At 40.2% G+C, this 24189-nt stretch overlaps 1 protein-coding gene across 4 annotated transcripts in view; it reads left to right on the forward strand.

The window, feature by feature from the left end:
* The window catches only part of LOC101155792 (potassium voltage-gated channel subfamily H member 1-like), a 59075-nt gene that overhangs the window by 26683 nt on the left and 8203 nt on the right, over positions 1-24189 (forward strand). For all 4 annotated transcript variants that reach the window (XM_020709423.2, XM_020709426.2, XM_020709425.2 and 1 more), the window contains 4 exons: positions 90-361; positions 7457-7656; positions 11113-11365; positions 21617-21813. In XM_020709423.2, the coding sequence (XP_020565082.1) occupies positions 90-361; positions 7457-7656; positions 11113-11365; positions 21617-21813 (922 nt within the window). The remainder of the gene's footprint in view (positions 1-89; positions 362-7456; positions 7657-11112; positions 11366-21616; positions 21814-24189) is intronic.

Consider the following 24189-nt stretch of genomic DNA (forward strand, 5'->3'; position numbering starts at 1 on the left):
CCATATCTGCTTTCAAACCTCCTTAAATTCTATTGTTGAACAACAATTTGGAATGTTTCACTCTTTACTAACAATTATTAACTCTTTAGGTACAGCATTGGGGATTATGAGGTCATTGATGAAGAAACCAATCTTGTCCGCACGGACAGCTGGCTTTATATCCTTGCTGAGACCGTGGGGAGGCCGTATCGCTTCAACACCACCGGTTCAGGAAAGTGGGAGGGCGGACCAAACAAAGACTCGGTCTACATCACCTCCTTGTACTTCACCATGACCAGTCTGACCAGTATTGGCTTTGGCAACATTGCCCCAACGACGGATGGAGAGAAAATCTTCGCCGTGGCCATGATGATGATTGGATGTGAGTGGAAGCCCTTTATCTTCCTTCTAATGCTGCAAAAACATACCAGACAAGCCCTGCTATGACTTTAAAAGCTTCAAGCTATTAAAATGTGTGAGTAATAGAATTAAAAACAGGACCATCTGAGTTTAAAAAATGAAAAAAATTAGAAATAAAAGATCCAATACTCCTGACTCGACTTTTGAATGTGAGGCTCAGGGTGAGTGGCTGCCACAAGTAGTGCTGCTGTTTGTTTTTAGCAGTATGTCTGGTTCCGCTCTCTTCTTTACTCACACTTTATAGATACTTCTACTACTTTAAGCAAAAAAAAGTTAATACTTTTGAAAGGTCGGGTACACATTTGAATACCTTTTTTATGTATATATATTCTTTGGTGTTAAATTTAATACAATTGGCAACACTGAATGAATGGATGAAAAAAAAAGAATAAGTTTGGAATCATAATGACAGATATAGAAATATCAGTACAGAATATATTAGCTTGATTAGCACACTCTGATTCCACAGTTGGGGACACAAATACTTACATGAGCACAGATAAACATAAGATTTGCATTAGAAGTACAGTTTAGTTTTTATGTATACCAGATTTGTTGATAGAGACTTGTAAAGCAATGCTATAGCACCAACTTTTAATACGGAGAGGAGTTTGCTCAGTTCTCAAGTTTTTTTTCTTTCGGGTCATGATACAGCTCCATTTAGTATAATTTTATTCCAAACATGTCATTTTTGCTTCTATTACAAGATCAGCTGATTACCACAGCAGCCCTGTAATGCTGCACTGACACAGAGCTGGGTCACACAAATATTGGGTTTGTGTGTGCAGAATTGTTAAACTGTGAGAGTATAAGAAGCTTGAAAAAGAGCCCCAATATCTTCTAAAAAAGATTTAAGCTATATTTAAATACAGAGCTTATATACAAGAAGACAGCCTTACACTTGAAACTCATGATTTGCGATAATGTATTGTGTTTTACATATCAATTACAAGCGTGACAGTTGGTAGAACACGCCCAGCAAGAGAATTCTAGAGCTGACAATTTTTGACACTTACCTGTGAGTCAAAGGGCCATGCCCTTAAATATTCCTAAACTGAGATATAGAAGTGATAAGGTCCCTAAAAATCTACCTCCAGGGTTGTTGATGTGTACAGAGAAGTTCAAGCCTAAAAGGAAAGAAGTTCTTTTAAACCAGAGTTTTTGTTGCAGATTGATTAATATCCATGTTTTTTTTTAAATAACATACTTTTCTTGGATATTACAAACAGTTTTTTAAATCACTTTATAGTCTGATGTCAGCAGTCTAAATATGGTCTTAAAATGCTCTGATAGACTCAGCAGTCTGTGAAAAATGGAAATCACTAAAAGAAATCATAAATGTGTGGGGGCAAAAAACAGACCTCAGTGCGTCACTGCTGTAACTTGCTGAGTTAGATAACAACTTCCTGCAAAAGTTAAACACAAAATACATTTTATTAGAATCAATGTGTTGAAAACTCAATATTACCACTGAGACAAACCTAATGAGTTTCAAATGTCATTTTCCTTTTTCAGTGTCGTTAGATTGCTGCCAGCCTCACAAAGTCTGATTTAATAAAGAAATGTGGAGTGCACTGTCATTTTTTACCCACGTTTCACTCCTTGCCCCAGCCCGCTGAGCTGTTTTGCACTGAATAATTTAGATCTTCTGGGGCGTGTTTTTGAAAAGCCTCAAAAGTAAAGCACGGTTGAAACAGCAAATAAAAGATGGCAGAATTTGGAGAACTGCTAAAATTGTATTTCTAAAAATAGACTTTAGTTGCTTTGCCCCGTAATTACTTTAATATAAAAAGAATTATGTTTCCCTCACAATGTAATAATAAAAAAACTAATTTTCTAAAAAGAAGGCAAATTTTCACAGCACGCTCTTGTTTTCTCATCTCAGTATTAATAATCTGCCTTCGGCTTATGTGGCTCATAAAACGGTGTACAGCACTGTGCCATTATGTGTGACTGCACACAGAGAGCAACATTGCCGGATCAATTTAGCCCGGCACTCCCTCCAATCCCTCCGCAAACCTTGCTCACCTGCTTCATATATTTTTTTTATCCATAAAATCAGCCCTGAAAAGAAGAGACCGTGCCCTCCCTCCGCTTTCTTGCTGATTTGGCTGTTCAGGTTTATGAACACACTCAAGGGAGACACTGGTAAAACTCATTCGCAGACTCTATAAAATTCTTATTATGAGATACAAATGGTCTTAAATATCTGAAAAGCAGACAGCCCGGGGAGCTCTGGTTGTAGATGCGGCTTTGTGTAGTCCATGTCTTTTCTGTATGAAATATGGATGCCCTGATACAGAGCTATTTTTACCAGCAGCGCTGGATCGGTGCTGGCAGCAGAGGATCACAGCGTGACGAAGGATTGCAGAGTGGCATGGGAAAAAGTGCGCGAGTGTGTATGGGTCGGAGGGGGGCACTATACATATGTTCTGTTTCTATAGCAACGGTTGGCCTAGGGCTACAGTTTCTGACAAGTATGTTTAAGCTACCTACCTTCAAGTGAGCCAGGTGTTTTATGGTGAGCTCTGCGCAGCAAACATGTAGGCCACAGTGAGTGAAGATAATGGTGTCGCCCTTTAAACAAAGAGATTGAATACGAAATATTTCCTGCTGATCAGCAAAGCCATGGCCATCTGTGCTGGGATTGGCGGTGTTGGTAGACCCTAAAAATGTTTAACTTCTCCCTTAGATTTAATAAGTTCTGGCATTTTCAAAAGATTCCTGCTTTTTAAAATAAATTTTAAAGCACCGCTTACCAGAGTAAAAACAATAAAGAAAATCAAAGTACTGCTATGTTGGATTATGCAGTTTAGAGCTGAGCAAGTGTGATAAAAGAATAAAAGTTGGACTGCTCTTTTTTCTCATGAGGAGTTTTTTAATTAGTATTATTCCTCAAGCAGCTTTTCAGAACTTTAATTGTGGTCTGTAAAATAAACAAATGCAGACAAATGCACACAAGGGTTAGCGCCATCATCTCTGGGTAATTGAAATGTTTGGCTGCCGTGTTTGCTCTCCGTCCCTTCAAGCAGGGCTAATTAGGGCTCCATTGCCAGGAGAGTCCTGCTCGCACAGAGCACGCATGTGATGGCTTTGATCCACTGACATGCGCCAGCTGTTGCACCAGTTCAGCCACCTCAGCTTGAGTCTTTCTGCCGATTTTCTTATGATTTTCTACCAAAAGAAAGAAATAAAGAAAAAAATGTGTTTAAAAGATCTTCCCTTTTGGCTCGAGTTTTCCTGATTGTATGCAATAACTGTGAATACTCCTACTGCTTAATTTCCCATGTGGCTAAATAAAGCATTAACCATTATAAACAATATTTATTTATTTATTTATTTTGGAACCCCATTAGCTTCTTCAAAGTGGTCGCTAGTCTTCCTGTGGTCTTTACCCAAGAAATACATACATTTTACCAATTTCACAAAAGCCGAAAATAATTTCACCAAATTCACTGACTAATTCATCATATTTATCTTAAAAGCTTCACATGTTAAAATAAGTTAAAGGAAATTAATTTTTGTACCAGCATATCAAAAACACATACCAGCAAATCAACAACACATACATTTCATAACAGCAAATCATGCAAATCGTGAGTTATTGTAAATAGTCCATGAATCTTAGTTTTTCAATATTTTTGAAATGATATTTGTTACTAATAAGCCTTGTCCTTCCAGACATTTGATTCCATGCTACAGAAGATCTAAATAGCACTGCTCTCATACAGTTAGATCTTGAAAAAGGAACAATCAAATCACCAGAGCTGACCTGACGAATTTGATGTTGACAATACCCACTGTATACAGCTTTATTTACCAAATATTGTGGGCATTTTTTAAAAATGATGTGCATTAAGCATTGAAGACTGAGTTGGACTTTGTCTTTTACCCTTAACCAACCTAAAGTGATGTGCATCTCATTCACAGTGATCCAATAAGAGCAACCAAGAGCCACCCTGGCAGCTCGATTTAGAGCAAGTTGTAATTTTTTTAGATGCCCTTGTGCATCACTAGACCAAATGACTGGGCAATACTCCAGATGTTACAAGACCAGAGACTGTACAACTGTCCTCATGACTGAAGGTGGACAATGTTGCGCACACCTCCAAGCTAAGGCAATTCCTCTGCCCATCTTGGGTACTATATGATTAATCTGATCTGTCCAAGAGAGCTGATCATCCAATTTGATGCCCAGAAGCTTGGTTTTAGTCAGTTGTTCAACCAAACTATTGTCAATACTCAAATTCAGGTAACATGGTGCATTCAACAAATATTTTGTACCGAAAACATTGCATTTTGTTTATATGTATTAAGAACCAATTTATTCAACTTAACTCAGTTGGTAACTGAATTAAGTTGATTCTGTAGGGCTGTATTGAGCTCTGGGACAGTAGCAGACCACTTCTGCATTTTTCACCTCCTGGGACAGATCATTCACAAATACTGAAAAATAAAAGTGGACCCAAACAACTACCTTGTGGAATACCACATGATTAAAAACTTTTTGACAAGCTACCATTGAAGAGGACCTTCTGTGTTCTGCCATTAAGATAATTTCTTATCAGTGAAAGAGACAACTGTGAAAATCCATAAAATTTGTGCTTTGCCAACAGAATATCATGGTTGATTACATCAAAAGCAGCTGTGAAATCTAAAAGTACAGCACCCACATATTTTTTATTGTCCAAATGTGTTAACCACTGGTCTACCATATGTACTAATGCCGTATTGGTTGAATGACCTGGTCTGTAGGCATGCTGTGCACTAGTAAACAGATCATTTGAGATAAAATAGTGTAGCACTTGATTAAATATCAACCTTTCAAATATTTTACTAAAAACTCAATATTAAATCAAAGGGCACTGCCTATCTGTAAAAAAAAATCTCCTTATGTAGTGTGAAACTATGAAAACCCCAAAAGTGTCTGCAGAGCCTTTTTCTATGTTGAGTGGAAAAATTTTTGTCCCATTGGTTCATCAGGTTAACCATTAAATCAATGCTGCCTTTGAAATCAGATTTTTCTTGCAGAGATGAGAGAACAGGCGTCAGTGCTGCTCAGTCAGGATCTAGAGTGGCCAGGGAAAGGCCATTCCTCATTAAAAGTAGCAAGTCCAATGGCGACTGAATAACTTGCAGATCTTCTGATCTGATGTAACAACCTGCAGGCAGTGTGCATCGACTCATCATTATTACACCTGCAGAAAAAAACAGAAATGTTAAGGAAGCTGTGTGAGGATGTTTTTCTATAACCCAGCTGGGGGACATGTTGGTAAAGAGGCAGCAAAATGCCCAAAAATTTAAAAATGATCTGACTGCGATAAGCATAGGCGGCTGCTCTGAATTGACCATTAAACCTTTCCTAGCTACTGTACATCATTGTCTTCAATCAGCAGGAGAGAATAGGAAATGTCTGTTCAGTTGTAAGCATGCAAAGCACACTGGAAAACCTGGACCTACCAACAGAGCAGCCACTGACAAGTTTAAATTATCTTATTGGTGGTCAGTTCTAAATTCAATCTTTCCTCTGGTTAATCTCCATTGTAGATCATATTTCCAACCAAAATGGCATTTTATGTAAATGTCCTGGAAATAAACAAATTGTTCTTGCCCTGTTTTGACAGTTTCTCCTTTTTACATGTTTACGACAAAATGACCATAATATGATTCATCTTTTGTTTCTCATTATAAGATCATGTATCAAATGACAAATTTAGAAAATACTTATCTATTACTCTCAATGTCGGGACTGTCAGTCGTCTAAGGCCACGTTCACACCGCAGGGCTTGAAGCTCAATTCCGATTTGAGCTTCCAAGGGCGTTCACATTTCCAATTAAATGCGAACTTTTGTGATCTCCTTTGTGACTGTGAAATGACCCAGAAGTGACCCACATGCGCAGAAGAGTACTCAACGGTGAACAGTCACTCGTTGTTTGCGGAAGTAGCTAACGTTAATGGATGTCAACAACAGTGTTGTCAAAGCGTTTTTTTTTTATGCATTATTACATTTATTTTCACAAAGGAGCCAGCATAATTACAATCTTTTCATTTTAAGAAGGCATTGGAGGCAGGATCATCTGTACCCACTACTGTGGAATGAGGATGTGAATGTGCTGGGGCCACGCGTGTGTGTAAGAGAGAGGAGAGAGCGCGTGCAGCAGTGCAGTATTCCCTACTGCGCTGCTGCACGCAGTGAGTGGGGCTGTGGGGGCGCGCATTCATTTTGTGTGTTACGGAGGAAGGAGAACGATAATAAAAGAAGGCTTCCCCCAGCAGAACTGCTATTGACTCTTTATTAACCCCCTCTGGAGAATCTGAGGGTCCGAACGGGGAAGTGAACCCCGAAGGAGGATCTGCCTTCGGTCCCCCCCGCTTTTAAACACGGTCGGAAAGGGAAAAAAAAAGTCGTCCCTGGAAAGGTTCAAACCACGCTCTGCCATTTTGCTGGAAATGTTTTCAAAAAACGCCCAGTTGCGATAAGAGCCCTCAAGTTTGGCTTGAATAGAGCTGTCACCCCAAATATTAATCAAATCAGTGACCTCGCTTCCCTTCCACTGACTGGTCTCGGCAGCATCGTCCGCTATGGTTGATGTTTATGTTCTAGTTCCCGGCTACTTCAATGCAGAATTTTGACGTTTGTATACATGTTGCCTGGCCGGTCAGACGGAGGTCGCATTTCAAAAGATTGGATACGTATCGGATTCAGGACCACATACCCAAGTGGCCTGGGTCGCATTTGAAAAGATCGGGTCTGTGTCGTTCAGTGTAAAAAGATCAGATACAGGTCGCATAGGGGCAAAAAAAAATCTCAATTGGGTCGTCTCAGCCTTCAGTGTGAACGTGGCCTAAATAGGCTGAAGGTCCCAAAATTCTATTTTTAAATTAATGATAAATATTTATTCTCGTCATCAAATATGGCTATTTATTTAAAGCTTTGGCATTTTTTACCCAGAGATCAAGTATTTCTACCTTTTCCACCTCCTATCTTCAATGACAGTAAAAGGATACTTTGAAGTTACTTTCAATGTCCATATCACTGGTCTTTTTTTTCTCTAGCCCTTCTGTATGCCACCATCTTTGGTAATGTGACGACCATCTTCCAGCAGATGTACGCCAACACGAACCGCTACCACGAGATGATCAACAGTGTACGGGACTTCCTGAAACTCTATCAGGTTCCTAAAGGCTTGAGTGAAAGAGTAATGGACTATATCGCCTCCACCTGGTCCATGTCACGGGGTATAGACACTGAAAAGGTATGAAACATAAAGGTTGATGACCATTTCCTTTTTTATTTCAATCATTCAAGGTTAAAAGAAAAGATGAAATGTGTTCTTGTTATTGACTTTTTACCTAAAGCAATAAATCAAAACATCCATAGCAAATGTAAATAGTTGGAGTTCAGGATTTTTTTCTCAGATTGTTGGCTTTTTTTTTGTTCAGATTTCTTTTTAAACTAATGTATCTTGATCAAATGTAAGATTCACACAACACAAGCTGTTTTCACAGAACACAAGCTGCTTACCATATGAATCATTTGTACAACATTTGCTTAGTTTTATTTAACTTGAAAATCTGTTTCACTTTAAAAAACACAAATAAAAGGTGGTTTAGATCAGAAGTATTTAAGAAAATATTCAAAAGAAATGCTGCACAGAGTGCCTGCTGCTATACTCACATGATCTATAAACGATGTGAATTAAGCATTTAAAAGTTCTTTTTTTGGGGGGCACTAAAACTACTACCATGATTTTTAGCCAAAGAGCATTGCTGCACCTGATTAAAATCCACTTATCTGAAATATAATGATTTTATTAATTCGGTTTTGATCAGAAGCACCAGTGCTTCTGACTCTTGGACTAATATCTCTAGGACAAGCAAAATGTGCTCACTTGTAATCAGAGCTGAACTCTCTAATTAAAATTTATAATGCACACACACTGAGTCTGCACTGCATCAATGTGTTTTTTATTGTTCTGGCTTCAGGCCACACTGAAGGGTCTAAAAATGGTACCAACTCCCCTCACTGCTTTGCATTCATCTTCAGGTAGATTTGTTTCAGAGGTAGCCTGCAGCAGGCTGGCATCCTGTTGATGAGGTGTCCTTGAAGAACACGCTGCTGCTTATTGACAGCTTATCTCTGAGTTAGTGGTTACGATCCCAATACCACCAAATGGCACACCACTATAAACTTCATGCATTGCCTGCTGCAAACATCTATGTCTCAGAAGATGCTCTGGCATTCCAACATTTTTTTTTAGATGCCTAAACCATTTTAACTGCCTCGTCTTACCATGGAAGACCTTTGGTCTGACTTTTTCTGGGATATTCGAACCTCTCTCTAAAATAGAACCCAACCTTTCTTGCAAAAGAATCTCATGTCTGTTCCTTTTACATGATTCTATCTGTTAATTTTTAACCAACAATTCTTCGCCATTAATAATGGAAGGATCATAGATCGATTTGTTAATTTAGGTCCTTGTTTTAGTCCACAGAGGACTTTGTCAGGCTGCTTCAGAATAAAGCACACTCCTCATTATTCCACTGGTCAATGTGTCACTCCGATTTTTCCTCACTTGTAAATGTACAGTAGTGCCCTCATACTTGCCCTCCTTAACTTTTGGATAGGGTACTTCCACCTGTTTTGACTGAGAGCTGTAGCCTCAGACTTTAATCATCCCATCTGATTCACACTCCCTTTGGAATTCGTGGTTTGAGAAATCTTAAAGAAGGACACCCTTTGCAGAGATGGGATCTTAGAGCTTAGAAAGCAGAACCTCTTTGCCAATTAGGTGCACAAAAGGTTTGAACAGGTTTGGCAACCCTGGCAGTCCTGGCAGAGTCCAGCTTTTATCTGAAAGAAGTCTGTCTTATGGCTGGACATGTGAACAAGGCAGCTGCCCTGTTTGTGTAAGAACCGAAAATCCCCAACAGCACATCGTATGTTTTACTCTCCCAGAGCACCTATTCTTAAAAAAACACATGCTGACTAGATGTGCAAATTCCCACAAACCATGGGTGTCAAACTCCAGGCCTCAAGGGCCAGTGTTACATGTTTTCCAACTAACCTGCCACTGAAGCTTCTTATAGGCAAAACACACATGACCTAGGTCAGGGGTCGGCAGCCGGCGGCTCTTTCATCGCTGTGCTGCGGCCCCCGTGTTTTTGTAAAATAACTATCATGTTCTAAGATTGTCGTTGTGCCTTTAACACCGTCAGGTAGAGCAAGCAGGCAGGAGGAAGAGAGCAGCGTGAACGCGCAGATGTGAACACCGACCAGAGTCGGTTGTGGGATGGAAAGTTTTTCTGGAATGACAGTCAGTGGCGATGTTGTAGAGGACACATGAACGCCTTTTTTCCCCTTAGACTAAAACCACCCATTTCCGCGTAAAATCAATTAAATTTGCGTCACGTCGCCCCTACTATCCTGTCACCTTGGTGCTATGATGACCGTTTGTTGCCCTGTCTGTGTAGAACACGCTGGAGGGGGGGGTTGCACGCGGGGGAAAACAACGAACAGGTAGAGAGGCGGGGGCGGGGTTTAGACCCCCTGCTTATGATTCCAGACAAACTAACAGCTGCTTCCTAATAAAAAATAGTTGTCATCCATAAAATTAATATAATTTATTGGGTTTACTGGATTTAAAGAAAAAAAAAGAAAAAAAGAAAAAGTTTCTGCATCAAAGTGAATTTTTTTCCATCATCTCAGTCATCTTAACTCTGGGTGTTTTGACAGATGGAAAAGTCAATTCAAGTTTTGTGGAAAATGGACAAAAGATCAAAGGAAACATCACGCTCATAAACAAAAACAAAAATAATAATAATAATAATTAAAATAAATATCCTGACAGCATTTTGAAACAATACAAGTTTTGCCAAATGAACTATTGCGATATATTGACAAAAACATTTTTTTCTCACACACCTAGTTTTGCAGCTCCCTTTAATCTCAGTGGGAAACTGATCCAAATGGCTCTTTGAGAGGTACAGGTTTCCGACTCCTAAACTAGGTAATCAGCAGCAGTTGGGGCTGGTTTTTAGAAAAGCAATCAGGATGTTGGCCGACACCCCTGCCATAAACCTGAGGATCTAGGTGAGGGTAATAAGCTGGGCTAGTGTTCCACAGGCAGAAGGGAACCCACATTGATCTTGAATGAAAAAGAAAACTTCTTCTCCAGGTTCCATCTTCTGTTTTTATTTATATAGACCTTTCCAGAAAGTCTGAAGATTGGGATTTCTGAAGAATCAGTGTTGCCAGCAGGAGATTTTCCTCCTAATGGCAACACAAAATTGCACAGAAATGTCTAACAACCTCTGAGCAGTTGCCTTAGAAAAGGGATGAGAAAATAAAACAATTTAAAAAACTAAGGAACAAATGCCCAGTTTTTATCTGGGAGTGTTTTGGGAATTCAGATTTACAGATGATGCACTTTCTTAGTAAGAAGCCACTACAACAGGGAGAAGCATTATTTTTACTGAACCTACCATCCACCTACCATCTGATTTGGACCATGACACAGAATGAGTCCCATCTTGCGTCACAAGCCCGTCCACGTTCTTTGTGTGACGTCAGCTTTTACCAGCCAGTGTCAGTGATAAACACAGAAACTAAATACTCGCAACTCAACATTATGGGTGTTATCTGAAGACTTTCCACCAGACTTCCCTCATAACTGCCACCTCTTCTCCCTTCCCCCATTTTTTTTCCGTAGGTGCTGCAGATTTGTCCAAAGGACATGAGAGCAGATATTTGTGTTCATCTCAACCGCAAGGTTTTTAAGGAGCATCCCGCTTTCAGGCTAGCCAGTGATGGGTGTCTGAGAGCGCTGGCCATGGAGTTTCAGACGATCCACTGTGCTCCTGGAGATTTGATCTACCATGCCGGTGAGAGCGTGGACAGCCTCTGTTTTGTGGTGTCTGGATCGCTGGAGGTCATCCAGGATGATGAGGTGGTGGCTATTTTAGGTGAGCTGAGCTTTTCTGAGGATATTTTGACTTCTGCGGCTCAATAAGGAGGTCAATTGTTGTTGTTTTTTTAATATACCATCATTAGGAAAAAAATATTTTTTATTGGCTGTGGTTAAACATAAGTATAGTACTTGACTATTAAACACATTTTTTACTAGACAGAGTTGGAAAAGTGATAGAATAGAAGAATTTTAAAGTAGTGATTGTAAAAAATGTGTAAAACAGTAATAGTATGAATGGGAATCTTCATTGACGGTAAAAGTAAAGTTTTTTTTTTGGACTTCAACACTTCTCTTTATGCCATATGTCAAAGAAGCTGGAAATGTTTGAAGCTGCTATGCTGATACAAATGTCTTCATAAGATGTGCAGATGTGAAGACACAGCAGTGCATCTTATCTGAATTTATCATCTCAGTTGCTCATCAATACTATAACTGGCAGCGAACACGACGCAAGTGCAGCTCAGTCAAGGTTCCTCCAGCATTTTTCCTACTAAATTGTTTTCCACCATGGCAACAGAATAATTTTGTTGGAAGACTTAAAAAGAATTATTCCAGTCTTTTTGTGCTACAGACTGTCCCTCCAGGGAAACTGAGCTGGTTTAGGATATTTTTCTGCAAATTGATGGATCCAGGAATTGAATTAGAATCTGTCACTGATCTACAATCCTCCCAGCTGCTCTTTGTGTACAGTTGAGTGTTTTTAACTCCTTCTATATCCAATTCAGTCCTTTCCCGTATTACAAAACCATCTTTTATTATATCATTGTGCAAATGTGCATTTTTTCTATCTTACAACTAAAGTTACACTACAAAACACAATGTTCAAATAGAGGATTTAAACTTCCCTGAAATACTAACCCAGCTCCTTTAGGTTTGAGTGAAAGAGAAAGCTGCAGCATCACTTGTGATCTCTAAGTCCACTAGGGGTTAAGATCAATAGTGGTAACACACACTCCCGACGGCGACACGTCCACATGGCTGTGGCTGCCAGACTCCAGTTCCCATTGATTTTTAGGAAAAGTCTTCACCAATTTGCTGCTGCTTTGACATGTGTCAAGTAGAAAGAATCAGGGTCTGAGACAGAAGATGCAGAGCCACACCGAGTGATGGAAAACTACCTGAACCTGATGGGTTTGAATTCTGTCTTTAAAATAAATTAATGAGATGAAACTATCTGGAATTTTAACTTTTTCCATGATTAATTTTTATCAGCATTTTTTACTTTATTTTTAAAAATAAAATTAAATCTACTGAACTGCATCAACTTCTTAAAGACCCGGAAGTCATGTTTTTGATGTTTTCAACGTGTTCTTGCGCCATTTTTCTGATGTAGGACATGTATGAAGAAAGTTGAGCTCAAAATTGCATTTCTGAGTATTTGCCAGTTCAAATTACAGTGAATCAGGAGCAGATGAAAAAATACAGTTACAAAAACAACACAAGCTTTCTAATTTTGGCTAAAAACGGCATAAACATAATCAAAAGACGACCAGGAACGCTTTTATATTAGTTCAAAAGATATGAATGGGTCTTGCCTGTGTGTTTGCCTCCATGTTTGAATAAAACTTAGATTAAGATACTATAAGCAACTGTGATTTGCTCTATTGTTAACCTTAAAGACCAAACAGAAGACAGGAATCTTCTTCAGCAGTTGGAAACAGTTTCTTCTATTTTTTACCTTGTTGTAATGTGGTTGGACACATTTATAGCACATGTTTATTTTATACTTTTTGTTCATTATCACCTGGGAAACAAGCAGAGTCTTGCAGAGGAGAGCTTAGATTATTGACTGCATGGCTTCACATTAAAGATTGTTGGAAAAAAACAAAAATCACTAGGGTCTTGTTGCCCAAACAAGCCAGAAACCTTTTACTCTAGGAAATACTTCTCCAACCCCATAACAAAAAAAATAATAAAATAAAAAATTTTATATCCTATTTTTTTTTACAATTACATTTCAAACAGATAAATATTTTTTGAAACATTTTAATTTATATTCCAGACTTTGAAATTTCTCACAAGTGGAGTGTGATCAGTGGATTGACCTACAGTCAGGACCATAAATATTTGGACAGAAACACAGTCTTTCTAATTTAGTTTCTGTACGTTACCAAAGTAAATTCTAAATAAAACAACTCAAATACCATTGAAGTGCAGACTTTCGTCTTTTATTCCATGGGTTGAACAAAAAGATTGCATAAAAATGTGAAAAACTAAAGCATTTTTTAAACACAATCCCTTCATTTAATGGGCTGGTAAGTAATTGGACAATTGACTTCCAGGCAGGTGTAGGCAATTCCCTTGTTATGTCATTATGAGTGAAGCACATAAAAGGCCTGGAGTTGATTAGAGGACTCGTGCTTGTATTTGGAAGATTTTGCTGTGAACAGACAACATGCGGTCGAAGGAGCTCTCCTTGCAGGTGAAAGGAGCCATCATTAAGCTGAGAAAAACAGAAAAAAACATGCGAGAAATTGTTACAGTATTAGGAGAGGCAAAATGAAATAAAGGCTCCAATGTCCACTGAGTAAATCTTATTATAGTGTCTAACAAATTTTAATACAAAAAATATCTGTTTAAATCTACGGACGTCATTGCAAAAATATTTTCCCTTACAATAATTATTGCAGGCAACTAGAGGTGTAACCATCTGACCAGTGAGAGTAGTTAACTTGGATTGTGGGACATAGCTTTTGCAATCAGCAGCTTTGATCAGTGCTCAGACATTTTGACTATCACTCAGGTTCCTCTTTTATTGCAGCTAAGTTGATGTAGATATTTCTTCATTTTATTTCAGTTTTGAGGTTAAGATCCAGCAGGATCTCTCTCTATTTTAATAATTTCCTTTTATTTTCAACAAATGATCGAATAGTGGTCGACCTTTTGGATGTTCTTTGGGTAAATTTTTGCTGACACCTTTAACGTCTAACTGAAGTTGAAGACTTTGTTTCTTCTTTTTTTATTTTTTTAGGGGAATTTTGGGGAGTTTTTTGGTAATAGGATCAATGAATAGACTAGAAAACCTAAACTTTTTCTTTTTTTTCCTGTTATGTAAAACACTTTGTGTTGCATTTTACAGAACAACAGCAGCTTTTTAGATGGGATGTTTTTTAATTATAAATACTTGTAAGAGGATCTGTGTCATGGTTTTGTAATTTTTATTTGTAACATCTTTGTAACACCTTCTTCAGTATATTTTCTCAGTAACAGCCACAGTTAAAGGTATTTTCTCTTTAATGTTTATTTTGATTTTGGTCTGAATCATTGTGCTTCGTGGGTTACAGTTACGTACAGTCACGCTGAGTTGTTTGACTTAAAATAGTGCATGAGTCAGAGGGAGCTTGAGATGCCTCGAACAAAAATGTAGACTTACAGGGTTTGAAGAAATAGACACACACAACTCATGTAAACATACAGAGTGAATAAAAGATTATGGAACATGTATGTTCCATGTAGAAGAACCAGAGATATACTTGGAAATATTTTAAGCAAGAAAGTTTTTTGTACTTTTTTGTACAAAAAAATAAAATATTTCAACACCACTTCTTAAATAATACGATTTTATGTTGTGTTCGGAAATAAAACGTGCATTGTTAGGTACAGCTTTTTTTATGCAGAGTGCATGACTGTGAAACAAATGCAAACACTACTAATCCCGTTGGGCAATTTAAACGTAAATAAAATCGGCAGAAAGGAAAAACAGATAATTCTAATCATAAAGAGGAACACAAATATATTGCTGCCAATGTTGGAGGTATGTTTTTATTTTTTCCAAATTACTTTTCAAGGTTAAAAAGACATTTTAGTTTTTTAACCTTGTGCTCAAAAGACATCAATAAATAAATACTTTTAGTTTTTGTTGTGCACACAGAAGGATTTTTTGTCCCTACAAGGTTATTTGTTGTGCACATATTTGTTTTGTCTGCGCTAACGAAAAAATATTATTTTTTTGTGTTCTTGGGACGTCATTAGAAATAAGCAAATGTGCCATGGGACAGTCTACCAGCTGTCCCTAACTTACCCCCTTCCTCATATAACCTCATATTAGGGTGAGGGGGTGGGGGTTTAGCCTGCGATGCGCCTTGGGGGGGGGCTACTTGGCAGTGGCCCCCCTCCTATGGTTGCCGTATGGAGTGGGCCCCCCCTCTTTCGGTTTTATTTGCACCTTAGACATGTAGGGCCCTTGGTAGGGGGGGTGCTTGGACATCACTGCCAGCAAGCAGCAGATGTCCTCCTGGCACCCTACCCGCCAATTTTAACCGCACCTTAGACATTTAGGGCCCCTTGGTGGGGAGGGTGAGGGGACATCACTGTGAGTAATCAGGAGATGTCCCCTTAGTGCCCTACCCGCCAATTTTAACTGCACCCCCCTTAGTACACACACCCCTCCCCCCTCAATATATACATCCCAACATAAACACACACACATGCACTCCCTCTCAAACACACGCACACACATTTTGCAAGGAAGGTGGGACCTCGGACCATCTGTCCCCTACCCCTTCCCTGGTGGGGGGTACGGGGCCCTTGGCAACGGCGGCCGTGTCCCTTGGGTGCCGGCTTCCTGAGCCTGGCAGTGCTCTCTCCGTGCGGGGAGGGGGTTCACATTACACCTGAGCCAGGGGTGTTCGTGTCCCTGGGGGGTGGGTTCTGGTCCTTGCCCCTGAGCGCTGGGCCCCGCCAAATTTCCAACTATGGCCGAGCCTGGTCGGGTCATGTTTACAACACCCCTTGTGGGCCCCCTTTTTCCCCGGGGTGCCCCCCTCCTGGGCGGGGGCGGCGGGCCCCTGCCTTGCTCCTCCCTGGACCAACCGTGGGCCGGGTGGGTGGCTGCCTGGAGCGCAGAGCGGGTCTCCCTTGGGGGGTCCTGGCTCGTACCTGGGGTTGGGGCGGGGGGGGATGCCCGGAACTCCTGGGTGGTGATGGGGTGCTCGTCTGGGGCTGCGGGCGCCCTTCTCCGGTGGGGCCCTGCGTTGGGCGGGGGGCTGTTCTCCTGGTTGGGCTGAGGCGGCGCTCTCTTTCCCCCCGTCCCTCCCTGCTCTCTGGCTCTGGGGGCCTCGCGGCGGTCCCGCTGGCCCTGGCCTGAGTGGCGGATTTGGTTGCCCGGGGGGCGGTTGTTCCCTGCCTGCTCCCGTGTGGCGTTGGGGGGGGTTCCGGCTGCCGCTGCTGCTGCGGCGGGGGTCTTGGGGTGGGGATGGCTGGGCACTCTCCTTCCTTCTTTACACATTCCTCCATCCATTTTAGAAGAAGATAAACACTCACCTGAGCACAGGTGTTAGCTCACCTTTGCACTAATAGTTTGCGTGATAGAATGAATGAAATATTTCACACTAGTTGGTTTTAAGGCATAAGTATGCGTGTGTGAACACTATGTTTTGTGTACATGTTGACATGTGGACATTTTTTCAGCCAGCAGGTGTGTTGATAACATTTGAGTGTGTGTGTGGACAGGCCCCGCCCTTTTTGTACTACATTTGAACATTACCGTAATGATAAACAACCAGTAAACTTGCTGCTCTATGCTGCTTCATTGTCTTATCCCCCTTCCCCTCGTATTATCACCCTCCTAACCCCCCCTTCTCTCTAATATCCTTCTCTCTTCTTCCCTTCTTTCCTTTTCCGTCCGGTCCAACACAAGAGATTTTCAAACACGGTTGAAATTAATAAAGTTTGGCCTCAATTACAAAAGGGGTTTATTCAGACATACCTTTGGTTTGTCTGAAGATAAATAATCCCTGTTGTTAAAGTAAAATATGTCCAACACAAGAGGCCTTCAGCTCTCATCTGCCTGCCTAGCTGTTGAACAGGACAAGTAAAAAAAAAAAAAAAGAAATAAGCAAATGTGATTCATTCACATCACTTTTTTTTGTTTAAGAATTGGTTAACCTAAAAAGAGCTCTTTCCTCTTGTTGTAAACTTAATGTCTTGTTCTAAAAGGATCGTCAGTGCTTGGATTTGTTCCTGTTTAAAATGTGGAACAAATTTTAAAGGTAAAAATCAATGATTGAAGCACACAAAACGCTATTTTTGCCCAAAATCTTTTGATTTTTTTGGGAAATATCATAATTGTCTTAAGATATTTTTAATTACTGGCATTTAAACGAGGACATTACATCCACTAAGTGGCTTCAAGGAGCTTAGTGAACTCCATTTAATGATGTTTTGGCATTAGAGGCCTCTGATTAACATTCTTTGAATTAATTAGAGGCACAATTCCAGTCACAAGAGCCTCATTGGGTTACTAAATAAAAAGAAACAAAGAAGTCAAGTGAAACATCAAAAAAGGGTTCGTGGATCTCTAAACCTGGTTCATCTTTATGTTTATTTTGCCTTTGTTGACAGAATATTATTAAAGAGTAAATACATTAGAAGCATGAGTCATCATGTTTCTCAGGAGGGACATTACTTCCGTGCCTGTGATTAGACTGCTTTGTTGTAAAAAAATTAACTTTGGAGCAATAAAGACGCTGCAGAAAACAGAGTTTAAATCCTACTATGAGCAAAAGCCCTTGCAATAAGGAGGGAGTCACAGCTTGCTGCTTTGTGGAAAATGTTTTTCCACAAATTTGAAATTGAAGTTTGAAAGCTAAAGGACATCATCTCAAATAGACTAAACAGGGGCTGGCAGTTTTGTGTATTAGAGGTACTGTCACAGATGGAGTGCTTTTAAAAGTTACAACTTGAAAATAATAAAAGCAATGTGAATAGAATAAGAAGGTGGCTGTGGTGCAGAGATAGAGCGGTCAACCTCTGATTGGAAGGTTGCAGGTTTGGTTCCGTACTTGCTTCCTTGAGTTGAAGTGTCCTCTGGTGAGACACTCAAGCCTACATTACTCCTGGTGGTTACAGGTGGCAGTTGAGCTGCCATTAGTGTGTGAAAGTGTGTTCATGGGTGAATGGGACTGTGACTGTAAAGCACTTTGGGCCTTTGAAAAAATCTTTAGAACGGCTCCAGGTTGTCCAGAATGCTGCTGCAAGGCTTTTAACTAAATCATTTAAGTTTTCACACGTCATCCGTTGTTAATCCAGCGGCACTGGCTCCCCATCCGCTACCGAGAAGGCATTTTAAAATCCTGGTTTTAACATACACAGCACTTAATAGCCAAGCTCTGGTCTACTTAAAAGACCTTTTGCAGCTGTACACTCCCAGCAGGTCCCTGAGGTCATGTGACCAGGGTTTGCTGGTTGTTAAGAGAATCCGGTTGAAAACTAAAGGTGACAGAGCCTTTGCAGCAGTGGCTCCATCCCTCTGGCACTCCCTTCCTCTCAGCCTCAGATCTGCCCACTCAGTGTTTTCTTTTAAAAAGCAGCTAAAAACCGTGCTTTTTAAAATTGCTTTTTCTTAATTTTCTCTGTATTCTGTGTTTTGCCGTGTTTTATTGTGTTTTACCGTGTTTTAATGTGTTTTACCGTGTTTTATTGTGTTTTACCATGTTTTACTGTGAAACTCTTTGTGATTTTTATCTTGAAAGGTGCTACACAAATGAAGTTTATTATTATTATTATTATTATTATTTGAGCAAGGTAGAAAAGTGCTATAGACAGTCGTGGACAAAATTGTTGGTACCCCTTAGTTAAAGAAAGAATGTCCACAATGCTCACTGAAATGACTTGAAACGATTAAAAGTAACAATAAATTAAAATGTATTGAAAATTAAATAATCAAAATCAGCCATTACTTTTGAGTTGTTGATTAACATAATTATTTTAAAAAAAAAATAACGAATGAAATGGGGCTGGACAAAAATGATGGTACCTATAACTTAATATTTTGTTGCACAACCTTTTGAGGCAATCACTGCAATGAAACGGTTTCTGTATTTGTCAATGAGCCTTCTGCACCTGTCCACAGTAATTTGGCCCACTCCTCATGAGCAAACTGCTCCAGTTGTCTCAGGTTTGACGGGTGTCTTCTCCAAATGGCATGTTTCAGCTCCTTCCACAGATGTTCAATGAGATTCAGATCTGGGCTCATAGAAGGCCACTTCAGAATAGTCCAACGCTTTACTCTTAGCCATTCTTGGGTGTTTTTGGCTGTGTGTTTTGGATGATTGTCCTGTTGGAAGACCCATGACCTCCGACTGAGACCAAGCTTTCTGACACTAAGCACATTTCTATCCAGAATGCCTTGATAATCTTGAGATTTCATTTTACCTTGCACAACTTCAAGACACCCTGTGCCAGATGCAGCAAAGCAGCCCTAAAACAGAACTGAGCCTCCTCCATGTTCCACAGTAAGGACAGTGTTCTTTTCGTTGTACGCTTCATTTTTCAGTCTACCAACATAGAGCTGATGTGCCTTGCCAAAAAGCTCCAGTTTTGTCTCACCTGTCCATGGACATTTTCCCAGAAGCTTTGTGGCTTGTTAACATGCATTTTTGCAAATTCCAGTCTGGCTTTTTTATGATTTCCTTTCAAAAGTGGTGTCCTCCTTGGTCATCTCCCATGAAGTCCACTCTGGCTCAAACAACGACAAATGGTGCGATCTGACACTGATGTACCTTGATCTAGGAGTTCACCTTTAAATGTCTTTGGAGGTTGTTCTGGGCTCTTTGGATACAGTTCCAACTATCCGTCTTCTCAATTTGTCATCAATTTTCCTCTTACGGCCACGTCCAGGGAGGTTGGCTACTGTCCCGTGGGTCTTAAACTTCTGAATAATATGTGCCACCGTCGTCACAGGAACTTCAAGCTGCTTAGAGATGGTTTTATAGCCTTTACCTTTATGATGTTTGTCTATAATTCTGTTTCTAATGTCCTGGGACAATTCTGTCCTTCGCTTTCTGTTGTCCATGTTCAGTGTGCTACACACCTTTTCACCAAACAGCAACATGATTATTTGACTCCCTTTAAATAGGCAGACTGACTGATTATGGGTTTGAAAACAGCTGTGATGTCAATTAAAGGACATACCTGAGTTTATCATGACCCCCTGGAAAATTAGTTCTCAGTCCTTTTGTGGAGGTACCATCATTTTTGTACAGCCCTATTTCATTAGTTTGTTTTTTTTTAAATCCATCCATCCATCCATCCATCTTCCTCCGCTTATCTGGGACCGGGTCGCGGGGGCAGCAGACTGAGCAGAGATGCCCAGACTTCCCTCACCCCAGCCACTTCCTCCAGCTCCTCTGGGGGGACCCCGAGACGTTCCCTGGCCAGCCGAGAGACGTAGTCTCTCCAGCATGTCCTGGGTCTTCCCCGGGGCCTCCGCCCAGTGGGACATGCCCGGAACACCTCTCCAGGGAGGCGTCCAGGAGGCATCCGGACTAGATGCCCGAGCCACCTCAACTGGCTCCTTTCGATGTGGAGGAGAAGCGGTTCTACTCCGAGCTCTCCGCGGGTGACCGAGCTTCTCACCCTATCTCTAAGGGAGCGCCCAGCCACCCTGCGGAGGAAGCTCATTTCAGCCGCTTGTATTCGGGACCTCGTTCTTTCGGTCATGACCCATAGCTCATGACCATAGGTGAGTACTGGAACGTAGATCGACCGGTAAATTGAGAGCTTTGCTTTTCGGCTCAGCTCTCTCTTCACCACGACGGACCGATAGAGCGACCGCATAACTACGGATGCCGCTCCGATCCGCCTGTCAATCTCACGCTCCGATCTTCCCTCACTCGTGAACAAGACCCCAAGGTATTTAAACTCCTCCACCTGGGGCAAGGACACTCCACCCACCGAGAGATGGCAAACTACCTTTCTCCGGTTTTAAATACTTCTGTTAATCAACAATTTAAAAGTAATGGCTGATTTTGATTATTTAATTTTCAATACATTTTAATTTATTGTTACTTTTGAACGTTTCAAGTCATTTCAGTGAGCATTGTGAACTTTCCTTCTTTAGCTGAGGGGTACCAACAGTTTTGTCCACCACTGTAAGTATACGGTTTTTACTCATATGGCCATCATCAAACTCTAATTTCAGAGAAATTTAACAGTAGTTTATTAGTTTTGTCCAGAAATATAGCCCAGAGGTTTCCCAAAAGAACTGATCCAAGTTATATGTTCTATAAATTAGCAGAAAGTTCATATTTTCATGTTAACATTTTGCAAACAGGTAAAGAAATGGTAGATCCCTATTGTCACTGCAAAAGAAAAGCTTACCCAGCTTGACATTTGAACATAATGGGGAAAAAAAAGTTTTTCTCAATTATAATAAAAAAGAATACCTGAATGCAAGTGTTAAAAAAAAAACATTAGAGGTTTAAACAAACGTTCTGTCTGAAATCATTGTCTTTTTTTCCTGCAGGTAAGGGAGATGTGTTTGGTGATGTTTTCTGGAAAGAGGTGACTCTGGCTCAGTCCTGCGCAAATGTCAGAGCGCTGACCTACTGCGACCTCCACGTCATTAAACGTGATGCACTGCAGAAGGTGCTGGAGTTCTACACCGCATTTTCCAACCACTTCTCCAGAAACCTGCTGCTTACCTACAACCTGAGAAAGAGGGTGGGTGGGTTCTTCTATAACGCAGAGAAACTCCTTTTATGTCCTTTTTTTTAAAGCTTTTTTAAATGTATTTTTTCCTGGATAATTCATGGAAAATATTTAAACGTTTTAAACTTTAAGATGTGTTTTTTCCCCACATATAATTTAGCACTAGCCTAAAGCAATCAACATTTCTGATGTCCAAACATTTTAACCATTAAATTCCTAAATCTATTGTACCTTTGACTATTTCGCATTATTTCTATTCAATAGACCAGACTTTTTAACATCATGACCTTTTTAAACAGACCCAAATGTCCTATAAAAGGAAACAGTCAGCCTATGTGTGAATACCTGGAGCTGTGTTACCTTGCCTGTAGAAATAACAATAAATCACGGTGCATTTCACAAACAAATAACAGCTGCTGTCAGTTAAAGCGTGCCTACAGTCATAAAAACAGCTGACATGCCCTCTTTTGGCTCAGAGTGAATTGTTTGAATGGATGAGCCTCAAATATGAGAGACTGTGAGGACGTCAGGCGTCAGCTGAGGTTTGTGGAAACAAAAGAATCCACAGGTGCACGGAAAGAATAGTTGGCAGTGAAAAACACATAACCAGGGGTTTAGTTAAAACTGAACAAAACAAGGCAAAATGTTGAAATGCATCATGGTGTCCAATCTGCCTTCAAAGATTCAGAAGAAAAATTTCACAAAACAGCGACACATGTCCTTACCTATCTCTCTTAGTTTGAGCAACAAATAAAAATGTATCCTTTAATTTATTTTGGATTTAGTTGATGGGCTTTCCATCTAGATTCCAGCCTGACATTTTACTGCCTGCATCTTTTTTCCACTCAATATTTTTTTTGTCCAAGTGCTGAGTAATTATTATGACTAATTATTTTTTTAAGTGCTCTTCAAAATGACTCAGCATCCGGAAAGCATTTGCTGTACTTCTGTATTTATCATCATTACTAAATAGGTCCACTTCTATTTTAACCTTATTATTCGACAAAACCTCATTCTAAAAGCTTTACTGAAACGTTTGGAAGTTTCTTTATGGGTGTATTCAGAGCCGGACATAGTTGGTCCACTTCAGTGAGCAAGAGTTTGTTTCCCCCGATATTTAGGGACACATTTTCAGTCTGACTGCCCCCAAGCAGTCACTGTTCTGGGACCCATCTTTGGAGGTGGTCTTGGTTTGTTTCCATTCGGATTAAGCTTCGGTTCACCCAGAATTCATCCTGAGAACTAAAGGTTAACCGAGATTTTTGTCAATACTTGCCCAAAAAAGCCACTAAAGCCAAATACCAATCAGGAAGCTGCCCAATCCACCTTTCAACATATCAGGCTGTTTCTACAAACTAGCAGTTTAATAAGCAGAATTGTGTGTCCAAGCAACTGGTTTGTTCTTGCGTGGAAATGAGCTCCAACAGAAAAATGCTGAAACCAAAAAGTTTACTGAAACGTTTGGAAGTTTCTTTATGGGTGTATTCAGAGCCGGACATAGTTGGTCCACTTCAGTGAGCAAGAGTTTGTTTCCCCCGATATTTAGGGACACATTTTCAGTCTGACTGCCCCCAAGCAGTCACTGTTCTGGGACCCATCTTTGGAGGTGGTCTTGGTTTGTTTCCATTCGGATTAAGCTTCGGTTCACCCAGAATTCATCCTGAGAACTAAAGGTTAACCGAGATTTTTGTCAATACTTGCCCAAAAAAGCCACTAAAGCCAAATACCAATCAGGAAGCTGCCCAATCCACCTTTCAACATATCAGGCTGTTTCTACAAACTAGCAGTTTAATAAGCAGAATTGTGTGTCCAAGCAACTGGTTTGTTCTTGCGTGGAAATGAGCTCCAACAGAAAAATGCTGAAACCAAAAAGTTCACATTCAACCTTAAACTACAATCACAATAATGGGCTTAAAATCCGAAAAAATGGAAAGATGAAGAGGGATGGAATAAAAGATCTAAATCCAGGAAACTGGAAACTTTAAAGAAATAAGTGAATAGTTTTTATGAAAGTTATTTGAAAACCCCAGCAAATGTTCTTTGTTTTTTATGTAATTTTTCCCTTTTAAGCTTAAAAATACAAGAAAAAATACAAAAAAAATGAGACCCGTGAATTTGATCCACAGCTTTTTCTCTTTTTGCTCTTTCCTCGATCTCGCTTTCAAAAAATTTGATCAATAGGGACTCTGATCTTATCCTTTTGTCAGTGGGACCCTTTTTTTTAAGAGCATTTATTCTGTCCAAGAAAAGCTTTGCTAGCTCTGTAGAGACTCAAATACATGCTGGGCCACCTATAGGCTTTCAAAACAAAGGCCTCATAAGAAGATAATGGGCACAGAGGGAGAGCAACATCCCGCTCCAGCAATATCATCAATATCCTCACGTCCT

The sequence above is a fragment of the Oryzias latipes genome, chromosome 15 (genome assembly GCF_002234675.1).
Source record: "Oryzias latipes chromosome 15, ASM223467v1".
NCBI classification, from domain to species: Eukaryota; Metazoa; Chordata; class Actinopteri; order Beloniformes; family Adrianichthyidae; genus Oryzias; species Oryzias latipes.